The sequence below is a fragment of the Penicillium solitum genome (genome assembly GCF_028829755.1).
Source record: "Penicillium solitum strain IBT 25940 chromosome Unknown utg000003l_segment0_segment0, whole genome shotgun sequence".
Classification (NCBI taxonomy): Eukaryota; Fungi; Ascomycota; class Eurotiomycetes; order Eurotiales; family Aspergillaceae; genus Penicillium; species Penicillium solitum.
The window spans coordinates 2634306-2656520 of record NW_027072123.1 but is presented as its reverse complement, the minus strand read 5'-3'; the positions used below and the strand labels follow the sequence as shown (position 1 = coordinate 2656520).

The following is a 22215-nucleotide window of genomic DNA, read 5'->3' as shown; positions in this document are numbered from 1 at the left end:
TGTACAATCAAGATAAAGTACTCAAGTACTTATCACACAGGTTATCCAACAGAATATAGTTTGTCCGGGTCAAAACACTGAACCGTCCCAGAGACACTGTCTAGGCTTTTCTTTCCAATCGCGGTAGCTGGACTCGGGCCAGAAATATTAACATGATGACTCCCCAGAAGGCCGCAGAGGTGAAGGTCAGTTGAAGAGCCGCAGAGTATGACGTAGTGACTGGGTTGTTATTAGCAAGGTCAAAGCGAGTCGACACTCCAAAGAAATAGAACACACCTTCTCGCTGATGGACTGGATCCAAATGAGCAATAGTATCAACGGATTTGCGGACAAGTGCAATGATATGATTCTTCTCAATGCCAGTGACGTTGTTGTTAAGGTGGTATATGAGACTATTCTGGAAGATCCAGCTGCTGACAGCCACACCCATCACAGCGCCAAGGCTTCTCCACAGCCCCAGAGTGGTTGTTGCGACAGCCTGATCTTGTTTCTCACTAGTTGCGAGAATGCCTACCATCAGGGCGGGAAATGCGAATCCCTGACCTAGACTAGATAATGAGATGCAGATCATGGAGAGTGGCTCAGAGGTGTCAATGCCCATGGATGCAGCTGCAAATCCACCTATCACCATGAAGAATACACCGATGATGACAAAAGGTTTTAGACGTCTGGTCCAGTTAATCATGAACCCGGTGCCCACACTAGAGGCAGTGACAGCTATGGAGGAAGCCAAAAGGCGTAGACCAGAATCAGTCGGGCTGGTCAGCTTCACGGCCTGAAAATACAGTGGAGCGTTGAACAGCATGGTGTGTAAAGACATGGCGGCAAAGAAATTGCCAAAGATAATACTGGCTCGAGGATTCTCTGACATGAGCTCAATTGGTAGCACGGGTCGTGGGACATACTGCTCATAGCGCACCAGGATAACTCCTAGGGCTAACGATGACACCAGGGAGATGATAATGATCGGATGGCCCCAAGGATAGACATTCCCTCCAAAGTTCAGGCCGAGGATCAAGAGAGTCACACACATAATCAAGATGATCGATCCCAATATATCAATACTCCGGACTAGCTGCCAGACTTTCATGCGCTCCATTCCAGTGTGTTTAATACCAAGGTCCGCCGGGACTGTCCAAGCGGCTGCGATAAAGTAAACGAAGATGAAAGGGAGTTGGATGAAAAACGCACCCCGCCAGCCGATATGATCACATAGGTAACCCCCAAAAGCAAGGCCGAGGCTACCACCGATGCCAAGACACAGGTTAATGTATGATTGGTAGACCCCGCGATACTCGAGATGTACCAAGTCACTCGAGATGATCTGACCGATGGAGAAGATGCCGCCTGCACCAAGCCCACAAAGCGCGCGAGCAGCAATAAAACCGCCGATACTTTGTGCCAAGCCACAACCTGCTGTCGTGAAGAAGAACATGGCGATTGAGAACAGATATACAGGCTTGCGGCCAAATGCGTCAGAAATGCGTCCAAAGAGAGGCATAAATGCCGTCGAGGTCAACAAGAAGGCCGTCGATAGCCAGGAGGCTGAGTTGGCTGCATTGAAGTAGGAAGTGATGACTGGATGGCTGGAGGCCATGAGGGTCGAGTCAAAGAAGCCGATCATGTAGCCGATCATGATGCCGCCAAAGATGATCCAGAACCTTGTGGGCGAGACATCGATGAACCTCGAGGCGTAATCTTTCTCATCTTGAGTTGAAATTCTCGGCTCTTGGTTGGGAAAGCCAGCCCCAGAACCCACCCCGACATCGGGTTCTTCGGACGCAGAGCTTGCACTGGATAGACAGCGACTATGAGCTTCTTCGTCCGTATCTGTGGATGAGCGGGCTGATTCAACATCCGTTGCAGAATACGAGACATCGTGGTAACTCGTCTTCTGGTGGACAGAATTATTTCGTAGGAGTGGGGTAGCCTCAGAGGGGCAAAAATTAACTGCTTGCCCCTCGTGGTCGCCAATAATAGGCATTTTGTTTTAAAAAAAATATAAAAACAAATGTATGAAAGTTATTGCACAAGACCGAAGATTCTGCAAGCACGCAATGTAAGTACAGAAAACGCCATCAACAACGACTCAAGGGCTTTGGAAGCAGTGGTGACACGAAAAAAAGAAAGGAGAAAGAAAAATACGAGCCTAGGGAAATAGGATCTTTATATCAACGCTAGGACTGCAAGACCCTATTTGATGCAGCACAGCACTAATTGCCGAGAAACAAAAAAAGGGTACAGTCCATAGATGTTTGACGCATCAGGAATAGCGTGGTGTGTCAGCGGGGTCCGATCTCGGGAACCGATAAGAAGATAAGGCACATTGTATCCAGGGTCATCCCGAGGTCTTATGTACCTAGGTGGGCAACTATTTCCAACTATATATCTTTGTTTCACAACTGTATTACGTTGCCTGCAGCTTCACGTCATTCTGAACAATGCATTCCCCGCTCCGCATAGCTGTCTTGGAATGCGATACCCCGATTGACAGTGTCAACCGCCGTTATAATGGATATGGCGGGGTATTCCGCAGGCTCCTTAAAGCTAGCGCCAATGCCTTGAACCAGCCCGAGAAACTCGATCCAGAAACGGGACTGGAAATCACGGCTTGGGATATAGTTAATGACGACAAATACCCGAAGCTGGAAGACGTGGATGCCGTGCTTCTAACAGGATCAAGTGCGTGTTGACTCAGTAGGCGCAGAGTATTGAATACAGACACTAATTGCGGTGACCTTAAATCAGAACACAACTCCTTTGAAGACATCCCCTGGATCAACCGCCTCGTCGAATTCACTCAGCAAGTCCTCGCACAGGATCGCGTCCGTATACTCGGAATCTGCTTCGGGCACCAAATCGTTGGTCGCGCATTAAACGTCAAGGTCGGACGAAGCGACCAAGGTTGGGAGATCGCCGTGTGTGATATGGATTTGACTGATGAGGGGAAGGAGCTGTTTGGACGGGAAAAGATTGTGAGTTCCCCACCTGCGCCTCGTGTAACAAAAGGCTGCATAACCCATGCAAGTACATGAGTACATATGCAGACAGCTGACCTATTATTTTTTCCACCGCAAATAGCGCATCCAGCAGATGCACCAGGATATTGTCTATAATTATCCCCCGAACGTGGTTCCTCTGGGATCATCCCCGCGCTGCGCTGTGCAAGGTATGTATGCGCCGCGCCGCTTTATCACCGTTCAGGGCCATCCTGAATTCACGGGGGACATTACCACGGAGGTTGTCCAGGCGCGGGCCGACAGTGGTGTATTTAAGGCAGACCAAGCCCAGGATGCTTTGAGCAGAGCAAATAATGAACATGATGGTGTCGCTATTGGAGTGACGTTCCTGAAGTTCCTACTGGAGGATTGAGAGCAAGAATAAACTCCTGATGCAACACAAGCGAACTGCATTAGATTTGGCTGGCGTTCTTCAGGTTATGGCGAGTTCTGGTCGGTGCTCTTTTAAACTAGTACCAAATAGATCAATCTTCATGTACATAAGACGCATTGCAATATTTGACATGTCATTAGACAACAAGGACCTCTCAATACCTACATAACGACAGGCAATCAAGCGCTACTTGGGAACGAGGTCCATATTGCAGTAATCGAGAGGCCAGACTGGTACATAGAGTACAGTCCACGAGCTCGCTCTACCTTGTTAACTATGTAGGAGGAGATTACTGAATGACGATGACTGACAGAGTCGAGCTAGAAAGTAGGTGTGACATTCCATGGTAATATAAGAATCCAAGTCACACTAGCTCGCCACCAGCGCTGAATCATGGGTCAAGGCCCAAACTGGAAAAAGAGAGCCAAAAAAAGAGCTAAAGCTAAGGACTCTAGAAAACAGTGGGAGAAAGAAACCCTGGTATCGTTGTAAGCAAGGTCATTGAGGACTGCCCCAGGCAAAATCCTCATGCGAGTTCATAATCACAAAACGCCTCCTTCCGCAAGCCCATAGGCCGCGAGCCCCGTAGGGCGATGCAATATGCAAACCCAAGTAAGAAACCAATCGCTTCACCACTAACGCCTTTTTTTAATGCAAGAGAAAGCGCTAAAGATGCTCAAAGGTCTAGTCGGAGACTGGAGACAAACAAGAAAAATAAATAAATCAGTTCGGACGCGGGCGGGAAAGTCGTCTACTGCGACGACATTTCTTTCCGTCCACGTCCGATTGTTCCGGGGTAGTGGTGCCGGGTAGAGGGGGGTCTGTGGCCTGACCGTCTTCCGTGTCGGAGTTCATCTATTAAATCCAAAGTTAGCAAATATCCCACCTGAAGGAAACTATTGGTTGGAGAACTCACTCGAAGATTCAAGGAAACAACCTCGTCGTGTTCATCCCTGAATGAGATACCAACGCCCAAGGTAAGATTGGAGACAAGACGTTTTTTAGGTCGGGTTCGCCGCGCGGGACGAGGATCTTCGGAATCGTCGCTATCCTCCGCGGACCGCTTGCTACCCGTACTGAATGGAGACGAAGAGCGCGAAGCCTGCAAGCTTGGTTTTATGGGGATGCCGGGGGCAGCTTTCTTATCAAATGGGACGTCGGTCTTCTCGTCTAACAGCGCGGCGAAGGCGCGGTCAATATCGCCACGACATCTCTGGAGCATGTCGACAATTGTTTCCCGGTCATATCGGCCACCCAATCCCTCTTGGATGGATTTGATATCCCAGGGAGGATAGAGGTCAACAGCAAGGCCAGCATCGTTGGTTGTATAACCACTGCCAGCTTTTCCTTCTGGTAAGGTGAATTGTGCAGGATCTATGTTGGATTTGGAGTCTGGAATGACCTCGGGCTTAATACCCTCCTTAATAGGTTGGAAAGGCTTCAGCTTGGTAAGCAGTCCTTCATGCTTGCCGTCTATACCCCGCACTGAAGAGTAGTGTTTGAAGTCCTGTGGTCATTAGTGAAGCCCGATGATATGCATCACAGCAAGACACTTACATGGAAGGCTACGTGCAGAACATCTCGAGGTTGCGTTGGGAGGGCATTGACATCCTGGAACACCGAAACACCATCCATGGTGTATACATTCAAGTCGACCTTGAAGGCCTGACAGAATGCCTGGAGATGCTCGGAACTGCCCCACTCCCCATTCTTACGGGTGGTAGCAATCATTTCCTGGAACCGCCGTTCCATGTCTTCCTGGGACGGAGCGGAGACATCGGCAGAGCGAGTAGCATACGCAGATGCAGCCGCACGCTTAGGCCGGCGGCGCTCCCCACCTTCAGCAACGACAAATTGCATGAAGTACTCTTTATTGGAAGCCATGTGATTGGCTAGAAGCTGGCGTATTTCGTCTGCATGGTGGGTGTCGCCATACAGTTGGTCGGAGAGGGAGTAATAGAGACAATTACCTAGCATTGGACGCGTCAGAATAGGTAAAAATACGTGATGCAGCTTCTAAATACCGCTATGAAGCTCCAAAAGCATGCATCAGTTGTAATTGACTTACCGTCGCCCTCTGTGGGTAGTGCATAAAGGCCTCTCTCTTGAAGAGAGGCCATCTCCAAGCTCGCGTGGTGCATGGGCTTGGCTTGTTTGCTAGCCTGTTGGTCCTGCAACAGGCGAGGAATAGTCGGTTGGGAGGAGATTGGAGAAAGAGGAATTGAAGGAAGAGATGCGTCTAACGACGCAGGCACCTCGAGGGTAGGATCGTGAGAATCAGAGCCCGTAAGTATGGGCACGATTCTGCCACCATTAGTGAGGAGTGACATATTGAAGATGAGACTCGAATAAGAGTCGGCATTTATGGGAGTGTAGACCAATAGACAAATAGACCGATAGAGAAGTGAGAAAAAATTGAGAAAATAAAGAAATTGAGGTTATTGATCTAAGAATGGCAAACAAAAGGAGCCCGCAGAGTGAATTCGGGCCCTGCGGGTGGTTTGAAAAAGGAAATTGTTCAGCCCTCCGATGCCCATTTGACTACCGGGACGAGGCGGTGAACTCTGGTGCTCGGTGATTGGCCACGGCGAGGGCGTTTGCCCACTATGACATCGCCCAATTTTCTTTCCAAGGTTGTATAAGAAAGCCTTCAGGGCATTCAGTACTATATTTAGTAGATCAAAGGTTCTGCTAGGTTTTCTAACTCGAAAATATCTCAAAGAAGAGTGATTTACGAGAGAAGTGAAGGTCAATTGAGGTACCTGAAGAGCCCCGGAGAGATCAAATGTGATCGATAACGTTGAATTCGGAGTGGAGTCCGGAGAGATGGAGCGGGACTTTACGGAGCTCCTTGCTGGGGGCCCAGGTGAAATCAGATAATTGAAGACCGAATCAAGGATCTAAGAGAACTGAAGAACAAAACCATTGAGGCATATATCAAAAGCTTTATATACATAGGTATGTATCTGTTACAATGGCTTCCAATCCTTTGGCCAAAAGTACGCATCACCTCCGCATAAGTGCGGAGTTGTATTTTAAAACTTTGACCGTGTACTGAATATCCACCCATGTCTCCCCTAAAAGTCTCTAGCGCGTTTATTTGTTTTTTTGGAGCATTTTATTGGCTTTAACTTTACGCCTCCGCGGTAGGATTTCCATAATAGGCCAAGTGCAAAATGAGGTAATCAAGCCCTTACCACACCTTACCATCCCTGGAGAGACAGACCCTTATCGGTTAAATGAGCGAGATAACTGATTGCCCCCTCACCCCGCTCATAGCCCTGGACCTCACATATTTAAGAAAAACAGGCCCCTTTGTGTCAATTTTGCATATTTCTGGCTTAAAACTCCAAGGAGCTTAAAGTGCCCATTATGACGAATAACATTATAGTTCTGGGGTAAGTCCTCCCAAGCTCCGAGGTTCTCTAACTTCACCCCTGCAGGAACTCCACTAACAGATGTAACAGTGCTGGTGTGTCTGGTTTGACCACCGCATATCTGCTGTCACAAGACCCTTCCAATAAGATCACTGTGCTGGCAAAACATATGCCTGGGGATTATGATATTGAATATGCGTCCCCATGGGCTGGTGCCAACTATATGCCGTATGATTGACTGAAACCGGCTCCTCGATAAAGTTCTGATTAAGTGGATCATCTATATAGGGTGGGAAAGGAGGGAAGTGCTCATCACAAATGGGAACTCGATACATGGCCAGCATTGAAAGAAATCACAGATAAGTACCCAGAGGCCGGTATCCACTTCCGAGGTATGATCTCCCCCCAGAACCTGATCAGCATCCAACCCTCTAACGAAACCAAGGCACTTTGATCTACAACCGAAAGAAGGATCAAGAAACGGACACCGGAAAGTGGTTCTCGGAATTGACTCAGCCAAACCCGTGGTATAAAGATGTTGTGCCTGATGTATGTTTTAACCGGGAGATGGTGCCACATAATGTCTGCAAACTAACGTGATGTTTCTAGTTCAAAAGCATCCCCTCTGACCAATTAGCCCCTGGAGTGGAAAATGGTCAGGAGTTCACATCTGTTTGCATCAACACCGCTGTCTACCTGCCGTGGTTGGTCGGTCAGTGCGTCAAGAACGGCGCCGTCTTCAAGCGAGCTGTCTTTAAGCATATCGCCGATGCGGCCAACGCCCATCATACCGGAGAGAAAGCCGACGTGGTGATCAATTGCACCGGTCTATCATCCAAGACGCTCGGCGGTGTTGTCGACGACAAGATGTATCCTGCTCGTGGTCAGATCGTCGTGGTCCGCAACGACCCCGGTCCCATGATGTCGACATCCGGAACTGATGACGGAGAAGATGAGGCGTTGTACATTATGACTCGTGCTACAGGTGAGATCTTATATGCTAGTTTTACTGTTAGATCATTGGCTTATTCCTTCTAGGTGGTGGCACGATCCTCGGTGGCTCTTATCAAAAGCACAATTGGAGTGGAATCCCGGATATGAACCTTGCCAATCGCATCATGAAGCGTTGCATCGATATCTGCCCCAGCCTCGTCAAGGAGGGACAGGGAATCGAGGGGTTGGACATCATTCGTCACGGTGTTGGCCTCCGACCACTGAGAGAAGGTGGCACTCGCATTGAAAAAGACAAGGTCGACGGTGTGGCAATCGTTCACAATTACGGCCATGGAGGATTTGGCTATCAGGCCTCCTTTGGCTGCGCATATTCCGCTGTGTCTTTGGTCAAGGAGATCCTGCAGAACAAATCTCGCGCTAAGCTGTGAGGAACTGCATTGTACAGAGCAATTGTTATATACTAGTAGCAATTTCAAAGATTTAGTCTTGGCAAGTAATATATCGCGAAGTTTGGTCGGCCGACGTATGCCATTGCGACGTCAATTGATAATTGTTTGAGGGCTCGATTTGAGACTCAGCAGGAGAATCGTTCACTTCCATCCATAATCATCCCATCAATTGCTCCACGATGCCAGCACATGGGACTAAAGAAACACCCCACAAAATTGTCAAAGTACTGAACGAGTTCGGTAGATCTCCTCTACATGGCACAGTACTTGCCGATCCAAAGTCGCTAAATGCCAGCCCCGAGATATTATTGGCGATGGCTCTGGACGCTCTGATCAAAGCAAAGCCAATCTCCCACGAGTTAGCACAAAAAACGATCAAAAGGCTAATCGAAGCCGAGTACCATGACATCGACGTACTTTCCCAGACTACGTGGGAAGATCGAACCATTGTTTTGCAGGAAGGGGATTACAACCGGTATCGAGAGCAGGGAGCTACCAATCTTGGTGAGCTCGCGATGCTGGTTCTTGAGAGATATGGTACGTCTTCACTTCTATCTGTGGATTTGAATCTGCGATGTTATACTGCATGTGAAAATAGCGCCTTGACCTTTAATGAATACAGATGGAGATTTGAATAATCTTCTCAAGCTGGCAGATGGCAAACCTCACAAAGTCAGGATATTGATGAAGGAGATCAGGGGGATGGATGACTTGGGAGTGGAGGTATTCTTCAACAACGTTCAAGGCATATGGCCAAGCATTGCTCCTTCTGTCGATTCACGGAGCTTGAAGACCGCAGACGAGATCGGGATTGGAACCGATTTGGATGAAATATACAATGCGCTACATACAGCAGGATCCAATGCGCATGAGTTGCTTCGCTAATGGCCTCTCTGAGGTCCGGCTAGAGAAAAGGCAGGAAGTGATTGGGGAAGTTTAAAAATGGACAATAGCTAAATGGACGGTGATGAACAGGATATTGCAAATGTATGTTAATACGAAGAGTGACAGAGCTATCAGTTTTCTTCCTCACGTACACGTATATCAGCCGTTAACCTGTGTGATCTCCCACAATCTACCCATTCGCCAGAAGCTTGCGGCGAAAAAGAAAAAGGAAATGTTACCTTTGATATTCTTATCCCGAAACCATCGACAACATTTCAACTAAGTAGCTTCAAAAGTAAACACATACATTACCTAGAGATGATCTACCGGCCTTTCGGATCTGGGACTAAATGGACCATCTTTTTAAAGTTAGCAAGCATATTTAATAGACATTTAATAGACACGCAGCCACTTACCACTGGAACAATGGCCGACACACTCAGAAACCCCAGCATGGCGGTGCATCCTGTCCATCCTAAATTCTCAAACGCAAGCTCTGAAAGCAATGGGCCGAGTACAGTGCCAGCGCCAAGTGCCGCGTCAAGAAGCATATAGGCCTCGGTGACTGCACTCTTATCGCCATATATATCAGGTTGCTCCTCCTGTACAGTATTCACAATGCGAGGTATCTCCGCCACCAACGGGGTCAACGATGTATTTAGCCCTATTCCTGGTTATTGTGAGTAAATCTGCAGGTAAATATGAAGTTCATGGAACTCAAGTCGGAGCTTACCAACGAAGGATAATAGTACGCATGCCATAACCTTGTTCGTAGTATCGTCATGTTGTATCAGGGCGAGAAGAGCGACTGCGACAGCTGCCAGCGTAAAACCGAGACCGGAGATCAATCGGACACCGTATTTGTCTGAGATAATTCCAACGAATGGACCTATCAATGATGGGATGGTCAAGTTTAAAAACATAGCTCCCGTAGCACCGGAAAACCAGTGAAAGGTCTGTTTGATAAAAATCGGGAGGACGGCGTCCATGGCGCTCACCAAGATCGTGTTGATGAGGCATCCGTATAACGCAGCAAATATGCGATGATTTCGAAGGAAACCTCCGACAATAGTCCACCAAGAAGGATCTTTCGCAGCGGCAGATGAGGTCTCGCGGCAACGTGAAAGGAGTGGTGTGGTGATATTTGAACCGCCTTCTTGGACAGTTGATAGCCGCCGTTTTCCATTTGTAATTGCACCCTTTGGAGAGTTTCCATTCGGAAGGGGGGAACTCTTAGTGGAATCATTGTGCCCTCTATATTTTGCAGCAGTCTTCCTGTCAATCATGAGCAGAATGAGGACCAAGTTGATGAGAACCACGCCGAGACCCATAATGAAGACAGGATAGAACCCTGATTTTTCATATACAATTCCTCCGAGAGTAGGTGATACGAGCACGCCAAAATTCATGCCCGAGAGTCCGAAGCCAATCCAGGGTCCCAGCTCGTGCGACTCGATCGTGTCCACCAACAGCGTTAATCCGGCAGTGTAGACAACACCCGCCGATAGACCCTGGAGAATCCTTGCCATAATGATCACCCATGGCTTGACTCCAAGCATAAACAAAAGTGTGGCACCGAATGCACAAGAGAGGCCTCCCAGAAATGGTATTTGGCGTCTCTCGCATTTCCCCACAATCCAGCCTGCTATAGGGGCGCCAAGTACCATTGCGAGACCGAAGACGGCCAAAGAAGTTGATGTCCAAAATGGGACATCAGCCTCTGGCACTCCGGACCGAACCGTTAAAGAGAAAGGAAGCACGGATACGATCTAGAAGAGAGCCCATAGGGTCAGTAGTTCCATTTGACAGCTAAGATTAGAAACACATACGATCCCGTAAAGGAATCCATCAGTGAAGGTGGTCGAGAATACAGCCAGGCCGATCAGTTGCTTGGATGAGCGCAGATCGAAAAGCCAGGGTTTTCTTGATATGATATCCTCCATGATTATTTGGAGATAACCAAACAAGGACCACACTGAATCTCGATTTTATTTCCCCCGCGATTTCCCCTTGTAAAGGTAAATAATAATCCTTTAATGGGAAAACACAGGTGTGTGGAAAGCCAAGTCCAAGGTGAAGATGTAAGGGGGAAGGTGCAGTCAAGACAGAATTTGGAGTCGTGTACTTTTGCATCAAGACTATATGAACTATAATTAAATTGAGTAATACCGTCAGCGATGAACTGGTTTTAATAATATAAGCAGTCTTGGTCTCTTGAAATATTGGTAACTTAGGCCGAGATCTAACCAGTTATTCTCTGTATATTGCCCTAGTCCGTAGACTTGCATGGAGGGATGACACATGCACGTTATCTGTATGATTTATTGACGATCAACACAACTGATTGGGCCAAGTATTATGCATTTGGTTGAATTCTCCACCGGGATCGCAAGTTGCACCAGCTGAATGATTTGCTGCGGGGCAGCTGGACATGCAGAACATTTTCAGGGTCCTTCGAAGTGGATTGGTGTTGGTTTAATGGGAACTTGTTGCCTACAACAACTTCTTGAATGGTCATAGTAGTGAGCGAAGTACATATATACTCCGTAGGTATTTTTGAGTATCTGATATGGAGTCCGGACCCTTTCATTGTATTGCTGTATCTCATTGCTTTTTCGGGCACGATTTTGCTTTTTGCCTTGAAACTCTATACTGCCTCATCTGATCATATTTCACAAAATTTCTCTTCATTCTAGTTGTACCATTCGATTGCAACCAATCTAAATACTGAGCTTCTATATCATCCACCCAGTTCGACACAGAGAACTAATGAGATACAGACCTTAGTGAACAATCAAACAACACCAACTCTGAATTTGCACTTGTACATTTATTTACTTGAGGTAATACTGAGTTATAGTGTGTTATCTGATGTTTGATCTTTCTGTTATCGGTAGAGATGATGAAGAGCAATGAACTTGTCAGACATATAAATCACGGCTTCAAGGTATCATATTCAACAATTTGCACAAATAGTAATCCACCCATAGAACTTTTGTATCAGCGCTTACTGCTAGGAAGAAAATTTACAAACCAGGTGTTCTCAACTATACTCACTAGCTTAGGCGTAGAGGCAGAAAGCGCACTACATAACAAGGCTTTGAAGCGGTTGATATATAGTCATATGTCAAGCACTCTGGTGAAGTCTCTTTGTGTGCTACACCTGAATTTTCACCTTGTAAATCAAGCATCCCTTTCATCAACCATAGTCCATATAGTAGACACATAGATATGTGGTTTTCGTAGGTTTCAACTTTCTGTCTTCTCTCTTTCTCTTTCTACCCATAATTATATTTGTACTTCTGCGCAGTCTTGGGGGAGACGGTTATAGTAAATGCTCTAGCTTAGGGGTACCAACCTTAGCATATATTATAAATTCATACCCGACATTCGAAAGATCAATGATAGCTTAGTGAAGACCTGTAGCCCTACGCCAAGGAAACACTATTCTAATACGGCATGGCGTCCGCACTGGCCTACGATAGATCACGTGAGCCACCGGTTGTCTTGGCAGACCCGCTGGTTGCGAGAGCGCAGCAGCTGTCGAGGCCCTCATTTCCACTTTCCCCCTGTTCTGCTTCATTCAAACCCTGGCAAGCTCTTTGATCAAACGTGTGTTGCTCATTAAAGCTTCCCTCAGACCCGGTGTTTCATCTCAAAGGTAAGTTTCATTTTGTCATAGAACCAGGAAACTGGGGTCCGGCCTGGGGAACTCTGGCGAACCTAACTTCCATCATCATTTGAGCGACTGGCGAGACCAAGCGGCATCGTATTCGTATCATAAGCTAACAGAGCACCGTTGAAGACCCAATTTAGTTACTCGACACCAATTCTTTGTCAAAACTCTGCAGCCTAACGACTCACCCTCCACATTGATTCGCGAGCAACCTTGAGGATCACTTCCATCTCATAAACCCTTCAAGAAAACTATCGCAATGGATTTCACAAACATCTTGTATGTTAGCTCTTCCTGGATACATTTGTGCCAGTACTGATCCAATGCAGCCGTCTTGTCAACATCGCCGTGGGCGTGTTTATGGTGCTCGGTGGCATCAGTAACTTCTTCACCGGCACCTGGAGTTCATTCATCCTCGGCGCATATGCAGTTGTCTTCGGTCTCGGTAGGTCCCAACGCTAATTTGAACTTACAACGCCAATAGTCAGTGCTAACATCATCCTAGTCGTCGGCGGACTGGAGTTCCTCCCCCATGTTCCGGACTACGCGTACCGTTATGCGTCGTTCCTCTTCTCCTTCCTGGGCCGTGGTGTCTGTAAGTTATACCTTTGCACGCTCCTAGATCAGAGGGAATTCGGTGGCTAATCACTTCCGTCAACAGTCTACATCTTCATCGGTTCCATTCTGCTGCACGACCACGTGCTGCGCATCATCGATGGTTCGCTGATCGCCTTCATCGGTCTCGGATACGTCGCCCTCGAGTTCATTCCTTCTATCGAGCCCCCCTCGAACATGCGCGAATCCGACCAGGGCTGGGGTGCCGAGCAGGTCTAAACTGCCTTCTGCGTAGGTGGTGACAATTTTTCCTGTCGCATTGGCACCCTGATGGATACTGTCTGGTCAGGCGGCTTCCTTCAGCATGCGGCATGCGATGTTCGATGAGCACAATGACCTTGGGACACCCTCGAGTCTGAATTTGATCGGTGAAGGATGTCATTATAAAGAAGGGGATTTGAAGAGGAGAAATGGGACAGTTTTGCTGGGTCGATGTTTTTTGTTGATACCAGCCTCAAGGGACACAGAGAGACACCTGTACTATATTTGTGACGTGGTGAGCTAGCATTGTCTAGCAGCATTGGCATGCTCTAATGATTTATTGATTTCTTATTACAGTAATCCGGTGAGAGATCATCTGATAATCAAGGAGCTAGTGCAGGGACTTCTTAGCGCCGAGACATCCATGTACTACTCCGTACAACATACAACGGTCCCGTACTATGTTACAGTACGAAAGTACAGCGTGGCCATATCGCTTCGGCTTGTTCCATCTCCGGGAAACCAATCGGAACATCCAGAGAGTTGATGACAGGGTTAGTCATCTCGTTTGAACCAATCACTACCATTAGATATTTGATTGCCTACCATTGCCCCACTCTAACCTCAGTTGGGGAAGGTGTAATTCCCACTCTTCCCACTCTTTTCCTTTCTTTTTCCACCTTTTCCACCTTTTCCACTGTATTTTCACTTTCCAACTAAACTTCATCAGGCCATAGGTGGAGTCTATAATGCAATCGGGGACATAGAATCATGCAGAATCACCAGAGATTTCCCGTTGAGTTAGTAGAAGACAAAGAAGTAGAACCCAGAAAAGGCAAAAAAAGGAGAGAATGATTAGATGAGATTGATGTGATCCTCGGCATACGGTACAGATTAAAGTGATAGATTGATATGCCGTCGATCCCCCCTTCCACTTAGATCGATAACCCCAATCCCTTTCTTTGGCGATAAGCAATACTCAGTCTTGCCTCTTTGTCCCATTTCTGATTTCTCTCCTTTTCATCTTTCCATCGGTTTTCCGAGTTGTCTTTGACATCTCTTCCCACCTATATTATATCCTCCAATACTTGTCCCCCCCTTATCGCCTTCATCACATCTTGTGTGCCCACTTTGCCTAATCCTAACGCGGAGTGATCACCATCTTGCAGCTCCCTAGCCTGTCGACCAATCCCTGCCTCGCTGTTCGTCCTTTTGCATCTGGCCCTCGTCCCCGAACGAAACTGCCCCCCACGATCGCCTGCTAGTCACACTAGACCTTGTGGTGTGCTGTCAATTATCGCAATCACTATCACCTGACTGTTCCAGGCCGTTGGGTCGCCACTGTTCCATACGAGCCGGTTACTATCTTTGGTGGCGGGTCGACTCGTTTAATATACTCGACACTCGATTTCCTGATTCCTGTGTGGCGGCATCCGAATTCACTCCTTTTCGCCCGCGATCCCGAGTCATCGTCCGCTCTGCGATTCCTCCGATCCTGCAGCATCGTGGCTGCATATCTTCCTGCTGGACTGACTTTTCCCATCTTTCTCCAACCCGTCAGCTTGACCGACATTTGGTTTTTGAGTGATACGGTGCATTCCGCTCTCGACTGTGGTGTGACATCGCCCTCACATCTTAGGATTTTCACTCTCCCTTTCGCTTCCGTCGTTTCGTTCCCATTCGACCCTCCCGCTCTAAGAATCACAACGGCCGAAGGATTCCTGGCCCGAATCACCGCTTGTAATGTTAGCGTCAATCCCACAAATGGAAGCGCTTCACTCTTTGCCTCGAAATCAGGACGTTCCAATGCGACAACCGTCAGCGGAAGATTTGGATGCTGCGCAGCAGTTGATCTCCTCCGCGCAGGCAGGTCGTGAACATTTAGCAGATCACTACCGGGAGGATGGCATGGTGCAAGGATCTGGTCAACCGGGAACAAATCAATGGATTGGACACAATGAACTCCCGGGCGAGAAAACATCCCCTGGCAGCCAAAAAGACACAACATTCCTGGGGCATTCATGCAGGTGAGTCTCGACTAGGTAGCCTCCATTGATAATTAGGTTATAAGGGCTGACCCCATCTCTTCTTTTTAGCAATTGCGGCACAAAAAGCACTCCTCTCTGGCGTCGTTCTCCCACGGGAGCGATGATCTGTAACGCATGCGGTCTCTACCTCAAAGCTCGCAACGTCGCTCGTCCCACGAAACGGAATCGCATGCAATCAGAGGGGGCTGAGAAGCCACCGGCTCCTGCGAGCTCTCACTGTGGAGGTTCCTCGGAAGGTGGTGGTTGCAAGGGGTCATGCCCTGGTGGTGGGAGTTGTAATGGCACTGGTGGTGCAGAAGGATGCGATGGATGCCCAGCATACAACAACCGGATATACAAGTCTGCTTCCCGAGGAGCCACTGCTATCCAGTCATCGTGGGGCCGCCATCCAGCGCAAGAGGTTGAGCCTGTAACGCAAGAGGAGCCACCAGTAAAGATCCCTGCTCCTGCTGATGGCCCCAATACCTTGGTTGCTTGTCAAAATTGTGGCACAACTGTGACTCCTCTGTGGCGGCGCGATGAACAGGGCCACCCCATTTGCAACGCTTGTGGTAAGTCCGGATTTCGTATTGATTTGATGATATGATCTCTAACACAATGTAGGATTGTACTACAAGCTCCACGGATGCTATCGCCCCACCAACATGAAAAAGTCCATCATCAAACGTCGCAAACGTGTTGTTCCCGCCCTGCGGGATCAGTCCCCCACCGCTGCTACCCTTTCTTCCAATGGGTCATCGGCATCCCCGGAGGCATCACCTGCCGCCCTGGCGCATGGTCATGACGATCATTATCGATATATGAGCAGTGAGCCTACGGATCACTACCACATGATGTCTGGAAAGACTGAAGATGCACCTCGCCCCTTACCGTTTGCGCCGCCGCCGGTTGATTTTACCGGTTACAATGTTTCATCTGTGCCCCTTGCACATGGTCTCTCCGTCTCCCACGGCCTACCCAAACCCTTGGGAGTGGAGCGACTGGGACATTCACCCGTGTCTCAGTACGGGCGGCGGTCCGCCTCTCCAAATCCCCTCAACCTTCCTAAAAAGCGAACATTGGCCGAGACCGCGACAGAGGCCCTACCGGCCCCGTCTACATTGGAGGCAGGATCAAATCAACTGCCTCCCATTATGTCTTCGGCCAATCCTACTCCCCCCGGTCGTCTCAGCTCAATCTCGTCCATTCTGAACCAATCAGATGTTCGGGGCGAGCCTCGCCCAGATACCAATCTGGGACGTCCACCTCCTATTCACCACTCTATCTCCCCTTCGCCCCACCCGCCGCAGCCCTTGCCTGGCCTTGCATCTATCGGAGACTCGGTTGATCGCCGTGCCCGACTTGAACGCGAGGCTGAGCAGATGCGCGAGATGCTCAGAGCAAAGGAGCGCGAGCTGGCAGAAATGAGACGATAGATTCGATGCCTGCCCAAGTTGTGACGAAAATAATGATATTCGGATAATGTTTTGCAAACTGGTGTTTCTCGTGAGATAAATGGCGCACAAAGATACCACTCACGTTCCTGGGATATCTTGTCCATGGCTGTGTTATTACTATTTTTTAAAAAAAAGTGTGTCAAATGAATTGTATTTTATAATGTGTCATTGCTATCTATTTACTTTTAACGTGCTCCTTGATGACCATATAGGTAGATGTATCTTCACTGTTAACTACTTCCCGAGGACCGATGTCATAATGACTTCCAACGTGCAAATCCCCAAATTCAACCTCGATCAACTAACTCAATTGGAAACATATCAAATTCGGTCTAAACTACCAATTCCAATTATTTAAGCTGACCATTCTCTACAATGTCCACCCCAAAAGACTTCACTCTGACCTTTACAGGCGATGTAATGCTCGGCCGCCTGCTCGATCAACTAATGCCAGAGCACGTCCCCAATCAGCACGACGAGCGCATCGCCACAACCTTCATAAAAGCCCATCCAACCCTCCTCTCAAAAGGAAACTACACACCCTCGTCTCCATGGGGAACAACCCTCCCCCTCCTCCACTCCTCTACCCTAGCATGCATCAACCTGGAAACCGCCGTAACAACGGCCCCAATCCCGTGGCCCAACAAGGTATTCAACTACCGCATGCACCCAGCAAACCTAGGCCCCATTCTGCACGCCGGCGGCATCGACTACGCCAGTCTTGCCAATAACCACACCCTGGATTTCGACACCGAGGGTCTCACAGAGACCGTGCAAACACTGCAACAGGCGAACGTCACTTACGCGGGGGTGGGTGAAACAGCCAACGATGCACGCAAGCCTGCTGTGTTACATTTACCCAGGGCCTCAGAGCCGATAGAGGAAGGCAAACAACACCGCCACACGGTCCATATCTACTCGGCATCTGACCACCCGCGTGTCTGGGCCAGCGTGCCGGGATTCAATCTGTTCGATTACACGCGCGACACGCGTGCTCGGCTGCGTGAAATGCTTGTTGATGCCGAGGAGACAAAGCCTGCGTTGAAGATCTTTTCGGTTCACTGGGGGCCAAATTATGCTTGGCAGCCTGATGGACGGATTACGTCTCTTGCGCATTTCTTGATCGATGAGTGTGGGGTGGATATTGTTCATGGCCACTCGTCGCATCATGTTCAGGGTGTGGAGGTTTATCATGGGAAGCTTATTATCTACGGGTGTGGGGACTTTGTGGATGACTATGCTCTCAATGAAGAGTATAGGAATGATCTTGGGGCTTTGTGGAGGGTTGTTGTTCGGGAGAAGAGTGGTGGTGGACTTGGATTGGAGAGATTGGAGATCTTCCCTACACGGGTTGAGAGGTTTAGGGCTGTTTTGTTGGATTCTAGAGATGCGGATCATGTCTGGGTTAGGCGGAGGATTCGTGAGCTCAGTGGAGAGTTGGGAACAATCGTGAAGGCTGGGCTTGGGGAGGAAGGGGAGATTATTGTTGAGTTGTCTGGAGAGTAGATCTCCAGGTATGTACGTTGTACAGTAGATCCACCATGCGAAACACACTATGTATTGCATATGACATGACATACATGGCCAAGAGATGGCCTGTTCGTCAAATAGTTCTCCAGATCTCTGGGATTTCCAACCTCGGGAGTAGAAGTGAGTATGCAATGAGTCTAGTCTTTAACGTAGATCTCGGCTATCTAACTTCAGATATTTCTCATTCTGTTGAATCATGTTATATATAGAAAAGCTGGTCTGCACATCTGACACCTATTTTACAGCGTATATTCCATATCTAGGAGAAATTAAAAAAAAAAAACTTATTTGAGGACATATCTAAACAGACTACCAAAGGATATATACCACGAGGCCGCCTAAGTGGCGGACTATTCTGGTATGATATGTCTGCATGTTGGATACTAGCAGCATCGTAAGAAGTATATTGCTCATACTCGGCATTTTAAGATTTCAGGTAGACCCAGGGTCTGAACTCAAATACAAAAATAGGTAGTCAGCGACTGCCAATCAGTTCGTCGGTACGCCTCCAGGCAACCAACATGATGATGCGACGACGCTATTGAATTTAGTGTAGTAATACTCCGTGGCCAGTGGCACCCGAAAGAGTCATGGCATCATGGCATGTTCCGTGCACTGACTCATTCCACGGCTCTTTCATGTGGAGGTCATCCACTTCACTATTGAAATGTGGCGATCATTGCGCTGTTTCATAACTCAGCGCCCTGCAAAAGAAGATACTCATGTTTTGGCGCTGGGATGGCAAAGGAATGTAACTCTAAGGAACAATACTCCATGCAGTACAAAGCATAGAGTACAGAAGTAACAAAACTGAATACATAGTACTGGATATAAAATAAAGGAGCAATAAGGGGGAACATCGCCTAGCTCAATTAGGAAATGATATGAGTGATCACTCCGTCGATCCTACCTAGGTACCAGTTTGTTCCTTTCTTCCCTCTCTTTTCCACCGAAGTCTTCTTTTATCCAGTGCCTATGTTTCATCAATTGTGTCTAACATATTCATTCTACCGTGCTATTTGTAAGATATTTAGAATGTACCTCAACGATGCACATATACCCAATCCCACGTGCACTTCGTCAGTAAACGGATAACACCGCTAGGGCTGGCCCTAGGATCATGCAGCATGCAATATCAATATTATTACTACCGGTAGAATCACGGCACTTCACTAATGCCACCCCACCCGGCATTAATTTCTTTCCGGAAAAGATATATCCACAGCCAGTGAAACCACCGCATATATACTTCCCATTAAAGCGGGTCATCCAGACGGACATACTGACTCGTTCTTAACTACTATACCCAACGAGGAAGCTTGAAAAGATAATTTGGATCTTCCATAAACGACTTGATACCCACATGTCAATCTTTAACCCGTTGTGTTAGTCTCTCACATCATTCTTCCGCGGGGTTCCATATGCAGGGTACACGCCCCCACATGGTGTACACTCCGGGGTCGGAGTTATTACCTCGGCGAGCCAAGCTTCCCAGCAACTTGGATAGGATCACCGGCTGGTGCGGCGCTATTGAGCAGACTATTCAAAATCTGTGGGGTTTCCCATGAATTGACTACCCAGATTGGGTCGTGCCATGCGTGAAATAGTTCTCCGCAGTTTGTTCAGACAATGATCGACATTGAGACCATGCTCAAATGAGGTTGTTTCTGTTCGCTGTCTCCGAACCTTTGAGAAGGATTGTTTTCTCTTCTGATGTCAGACTCACTTTCCTGGCGGTCTCGAATCCAAGTTCAAGGCAGTGAGGTGCATCGACTCGAGGCCATTGTGCTACTACGACGCCGGGCATGATCGATTGAAACATTTGCATATAGCCCACACGCTCATTTTACAACTACTCTCGCTACATTTGGTCCTTGACTTCGGTATTCAATATGCATGGTTTCATTCACACATTGCTTCCTCGGGAGGATGATAATGGAGCCTCTCACGGCCGGCGGGCATTGGTGGTGACTGCAGTACTAACCACAATTTCAACCGTCATTGTCGCAATGCGGTTCTATGCCAGACTTGGACTGATGAAAATTACCGGTCGTGAGGATTGGGCTATTCTGATCTCTTTGGTGTGTCCCTCGAAGAGCATCCAAAGCTCAATGAGCAGCTCGTTGATAAGTTATATTTGCAGAAATTTTCCATTATCTACCTTGCACTCGTCGCTGCCCGTAAGTTCACGATGCATCGGTGAATTCAAGGACCACCCCACTAATATGGATGATAGAACTACATTATCAGATGGGTGTCCACTCAGAACTTCTTTCCAGTCATGTCTTGCAGCAACAACTTAAGGTACCTTTTACTCTTTACCTATTTTCTTTGTCAGTGTAAACTAATCAGACATCTCAGTGTTTGTGGGCTGCGATTCCCATGTACAACGCCAGCTTGGCATTCACCAAATTCTCCATTCTCTTCCAATATCTGCGCATCTTTCCAGGCAAACCTTTCCGCCTTGCCTGTTATGCCACGATGGCTATCGTGGCTACCTACTCGTCATGGGCCATTGTGAGTGGCTTCGTGAACTGTGTCCCAGTGGCCAAATTTTGGATCCGGGACTTGCCAGGCAGCTGTCTCAACTTTGAGGCTATCTGGTTCTTCAATGCTGCTATGAACATTACAACCGATATCGCACTACTATTGTTGCCCATGCCGCTACTCTCCAAACTACAGCTGCCCCGCACGCAGAAGATCGCCCTAATGGGCGTCTTTGCCATGGGTATCTTGGTTGTGGTGACCAGCATTCTCCGTCTTTCTAGTTTACGTCAAGTAGCAAAAAGTCCCGACACTTCATGTACGCCATATTCTTGTCCTCTCCAATCTACTGATCTAAAGGCTAATCCATTATACAGACAGCAACGTCACAGCCGCCTACTGGACCGCCGCAGAATGCAACGTCGCCATCATGTGCTCCTGTCTCCCATTCTTGCGACCCATAATCAGCCGTATATTCCCCAAGCTTCTGTCAGCAGGTAGCTCCAATCGATATGCTGCCAACAAAGCCACTGTGACAAACCTCACCGGAACTCGCACTATAACACGTCATACTCAGCTGTTTAGCCAGAACCACGATAAGGACTTTGATATGTATTCGATCAATGTGAAGCCTGGGAACCACTCCAATCACAGTTCGCTCGGTGGTATCGAGGTTACCACCGAGATGAGCGTTATGCAGGAGGAAACTTCGAAGAAGAGCACCAGCCAGCATAGGCTGGTCATGGATGCTTGATGCCTTTTCTTTTTCACTCTTTCGTTTGGATACATATATCCTTTAATTACTTTCGGATATACGCGCGAACTTTTGTTTTATTTTTCATGATTTCATTGGGACGACATACTTCAGCGGGAACTTCTCTTTTTCTTTTGTTTATGAGCTCGGATTCGGTATTTCGATATATATTTCTAGGATGGGTGGCCAATTGACAACTGTTGAATAGAGCACCATGGAACTATGGCAGCGCGTAGATATTTGATTGGACTCGATTGCAACACTTGGAACTATAGAATAGTATCAGGAATAAGTTATAAACTGTCTAATCACTTTTATAGAGAGGTAATGGTAGAGAGGGCTGAGATCTATAGTTAACTACTTAGTGGGGATTAATATAGAGGGGCGGTATAAGTTTAAGGAGGCTTGATCTG

General features: G+C 47.8%; 11 protein-coding genes across 11 annotated transcripts; 7 read left to right on the top strand and 4 right to left on the bottom strand.

Moving 5' to 3' along the window:
• Positions 1-100: 100 nt before the first annotated feature.
• Positions 101-1984, bottom strand: N7455_004927 (putative MFS multidrug transporter; the record flags this gene model as incomplete). The annotated part of the gene is made up of 1 exon (XM_040961397.2): positions 101-1984. The coding sequence occupies one exon, from the start codon at positions 1982-1984 to the stop codon at positions 101-103; it is 1884 nt and encodes a 627-aa protein (XP_040808206.1).
• Positions 1985-2441: 457 nt separating this feature from the next.
• On the top strand, positions 2442-3372 carry N7455_004926 (type 1 glutamine amidotransferase; the record flags this gene model as incomplete). The annotated part of the gene is made up of 3 exons (XM_040961370.2): positions 2442-2682; positions 2749-2975; positions 3082-3372. 3 exons carry the CDS (start codon positions 2442-2444, stop codon positions 3370-3372), a joined length of 759 nt encoding a protein of 252 aa, XP_040808160.2.
• Positions 3373-4116: 744 nt separating this feature from the next.
• N7455_004925 (OTU domain-containing protein) lies at positions 4117-5723 on the bottom strand (the record flags this gene model as incomplete). Its single annotated transcript, XM_040961368.1, has 4 exons — positions 4117-4248; positions 4310-4900; positions 4951-5363; positions 5462-5723. 4 exons carry the CDS (start codon positions 5721-5723, stop codon positions 4117-4119), a joined length of 1398 nt encoding a protein of 465 aa, XP_040808165.1.
• A 1042-nt stretch (positions 5724-6765) lies between these two features.
• N7455_004924 (FAD-dependent oxidoreductase) lies at positions 6766-8152 on the top strand (the record flags this gene model as incomplete). The annotated part of the gene is made up of 6 exons (XM_040961371.2): positions 6766-6791; positions 6861-6998; positions 7059-7162; positions 7216-7319; positions 7380-7755; positions 7809-8152. 6 exons carry the CDS (start codon positions 6766-6768, stop codon positions 8150-8152), a joined length of 1092 nt encoding a protein of 363 aa, XP_040808163.2.
• A 200-nt stretch (positions 8153-8352) lies between these two features.
• N7455_004923 (uncharacterized protein) lies at positions 8353-9058 on the top strand (the record flags this gene model as incomplete). The annotated part of the gene is made up of 2 exons (XM_040961352.2): positions 8353-8710; positions 8796-9058. The coding sequence occupies 2 exons, from the start codon at positions 8353-8355 to the stop codon at positions 9056-9058; spliced, it is 621 nt and encodes a 206-aa protein (XP_040808182.2).
• A 323-nt stretch (positions 9059-9381) lies between these two features.
• Positions 9382-11001, bottom strand: N7455_004922 (uncharacterized protein; the record flags this gene model as incomplete). Its single annotated transcript, XM_040961390.2, has 4 exons — positions 9382-9417; positions 9475-9722; positions 9792-10827; positions 10888-11001. 4 exons carry the CDS (start codon positions 10999-11001, stop codon positions 9382-9384), a joined length of 1434 nt encoding a protein of 477 aa, XP_040808177.2.
• A 1992-nt stretch (positions 11002-12993) lies between these two features.
• Positions 12994-13568, top strand: N7455_004921 (TVP15 family protein; the record flags this gene model as incomplete). The annotated part of the gene is made up of 4 exons (XM_040961374.2): positions 12994-13013; positions 13064-13179; positions 13240-13329; positions 13396-13568. 4 exons carry the CDS (start codon positions 12994-12996, stop codon positions 13566-13568), a joined length of 399 nt encoding a protein of 132 aa, XP_040808166.1.
• An 85-nt stretch (positions 13569-13653) lies between these two features.
• Positions 13654-17013, top strand: sreA (siderophore transcription factor SreA; the record flags this gene model as incomplete). The annotated part of the gene is made up of 5 exons (XM_040961356.2): positions 13654-13717; positions 14877-15295; positions 15348-15577; positions 15647-16149; positions 16202-17013. 5 exons carry the CDS (start codon positions 13654-13656, stop codon positions 17011-17013), a joined length of 2028 nt encoding a protein of 675 aa, XP_040808183.2.
• Positions 17014-17409: 396 nt separating this feature from the next.
• Positions 17410-18540, top strand: N7455_004919 (CapA family protein; the record flags this gene model as incomplete). The annotated part of the gene is made up of 1 exon (XM_040961382.2): positions 17410-18540. One exon carries the CDS (start codon positions 17410-17412, stop codon positions 18538-18540), a length of 1131 nt encoding a protein of 376 aa, XP_040808190.2.
• A 1563-nt stretch (positions 18541-20103) lies between these two features.
• Positions 20104-20371, bottom strand: N7455_004918 (uncharacterized protein; the record flags this gene model as incomplete). Its single annotated transcript, XM_065604918.1, has 2 exons — positions 20104-20250; positions 20291-20371. 2 exons carry the CDS (start codon positions 20369-20371, stop codon positions 20104-20106), a joined length of 228 nt encoding a protein of 75 aa, XP_065461818.1.
• Positions 20372-20456: 85 nt separating this feature from the next.
• N7455_004917 (PTH11-like integral membrane protein) lies at positions 20457-21802 on the top strand (the record flags this gene model as incomplete). Its single annotated transcript, XM_040961351.2, has 5 exons — positions 20457-20645; positions 20708-20744; positions 20801-20868; positions 20926-21367; positions 21426-21802. 5 exons carry the CDS (start codon positions 20457-20459, stop codon positions 21800-21802), a joined length of 1113 nt encoding a protein of 370 aa, XP_040808199.1.
• Positions 21803-22215: the final 413 nt, after the last annotated feature.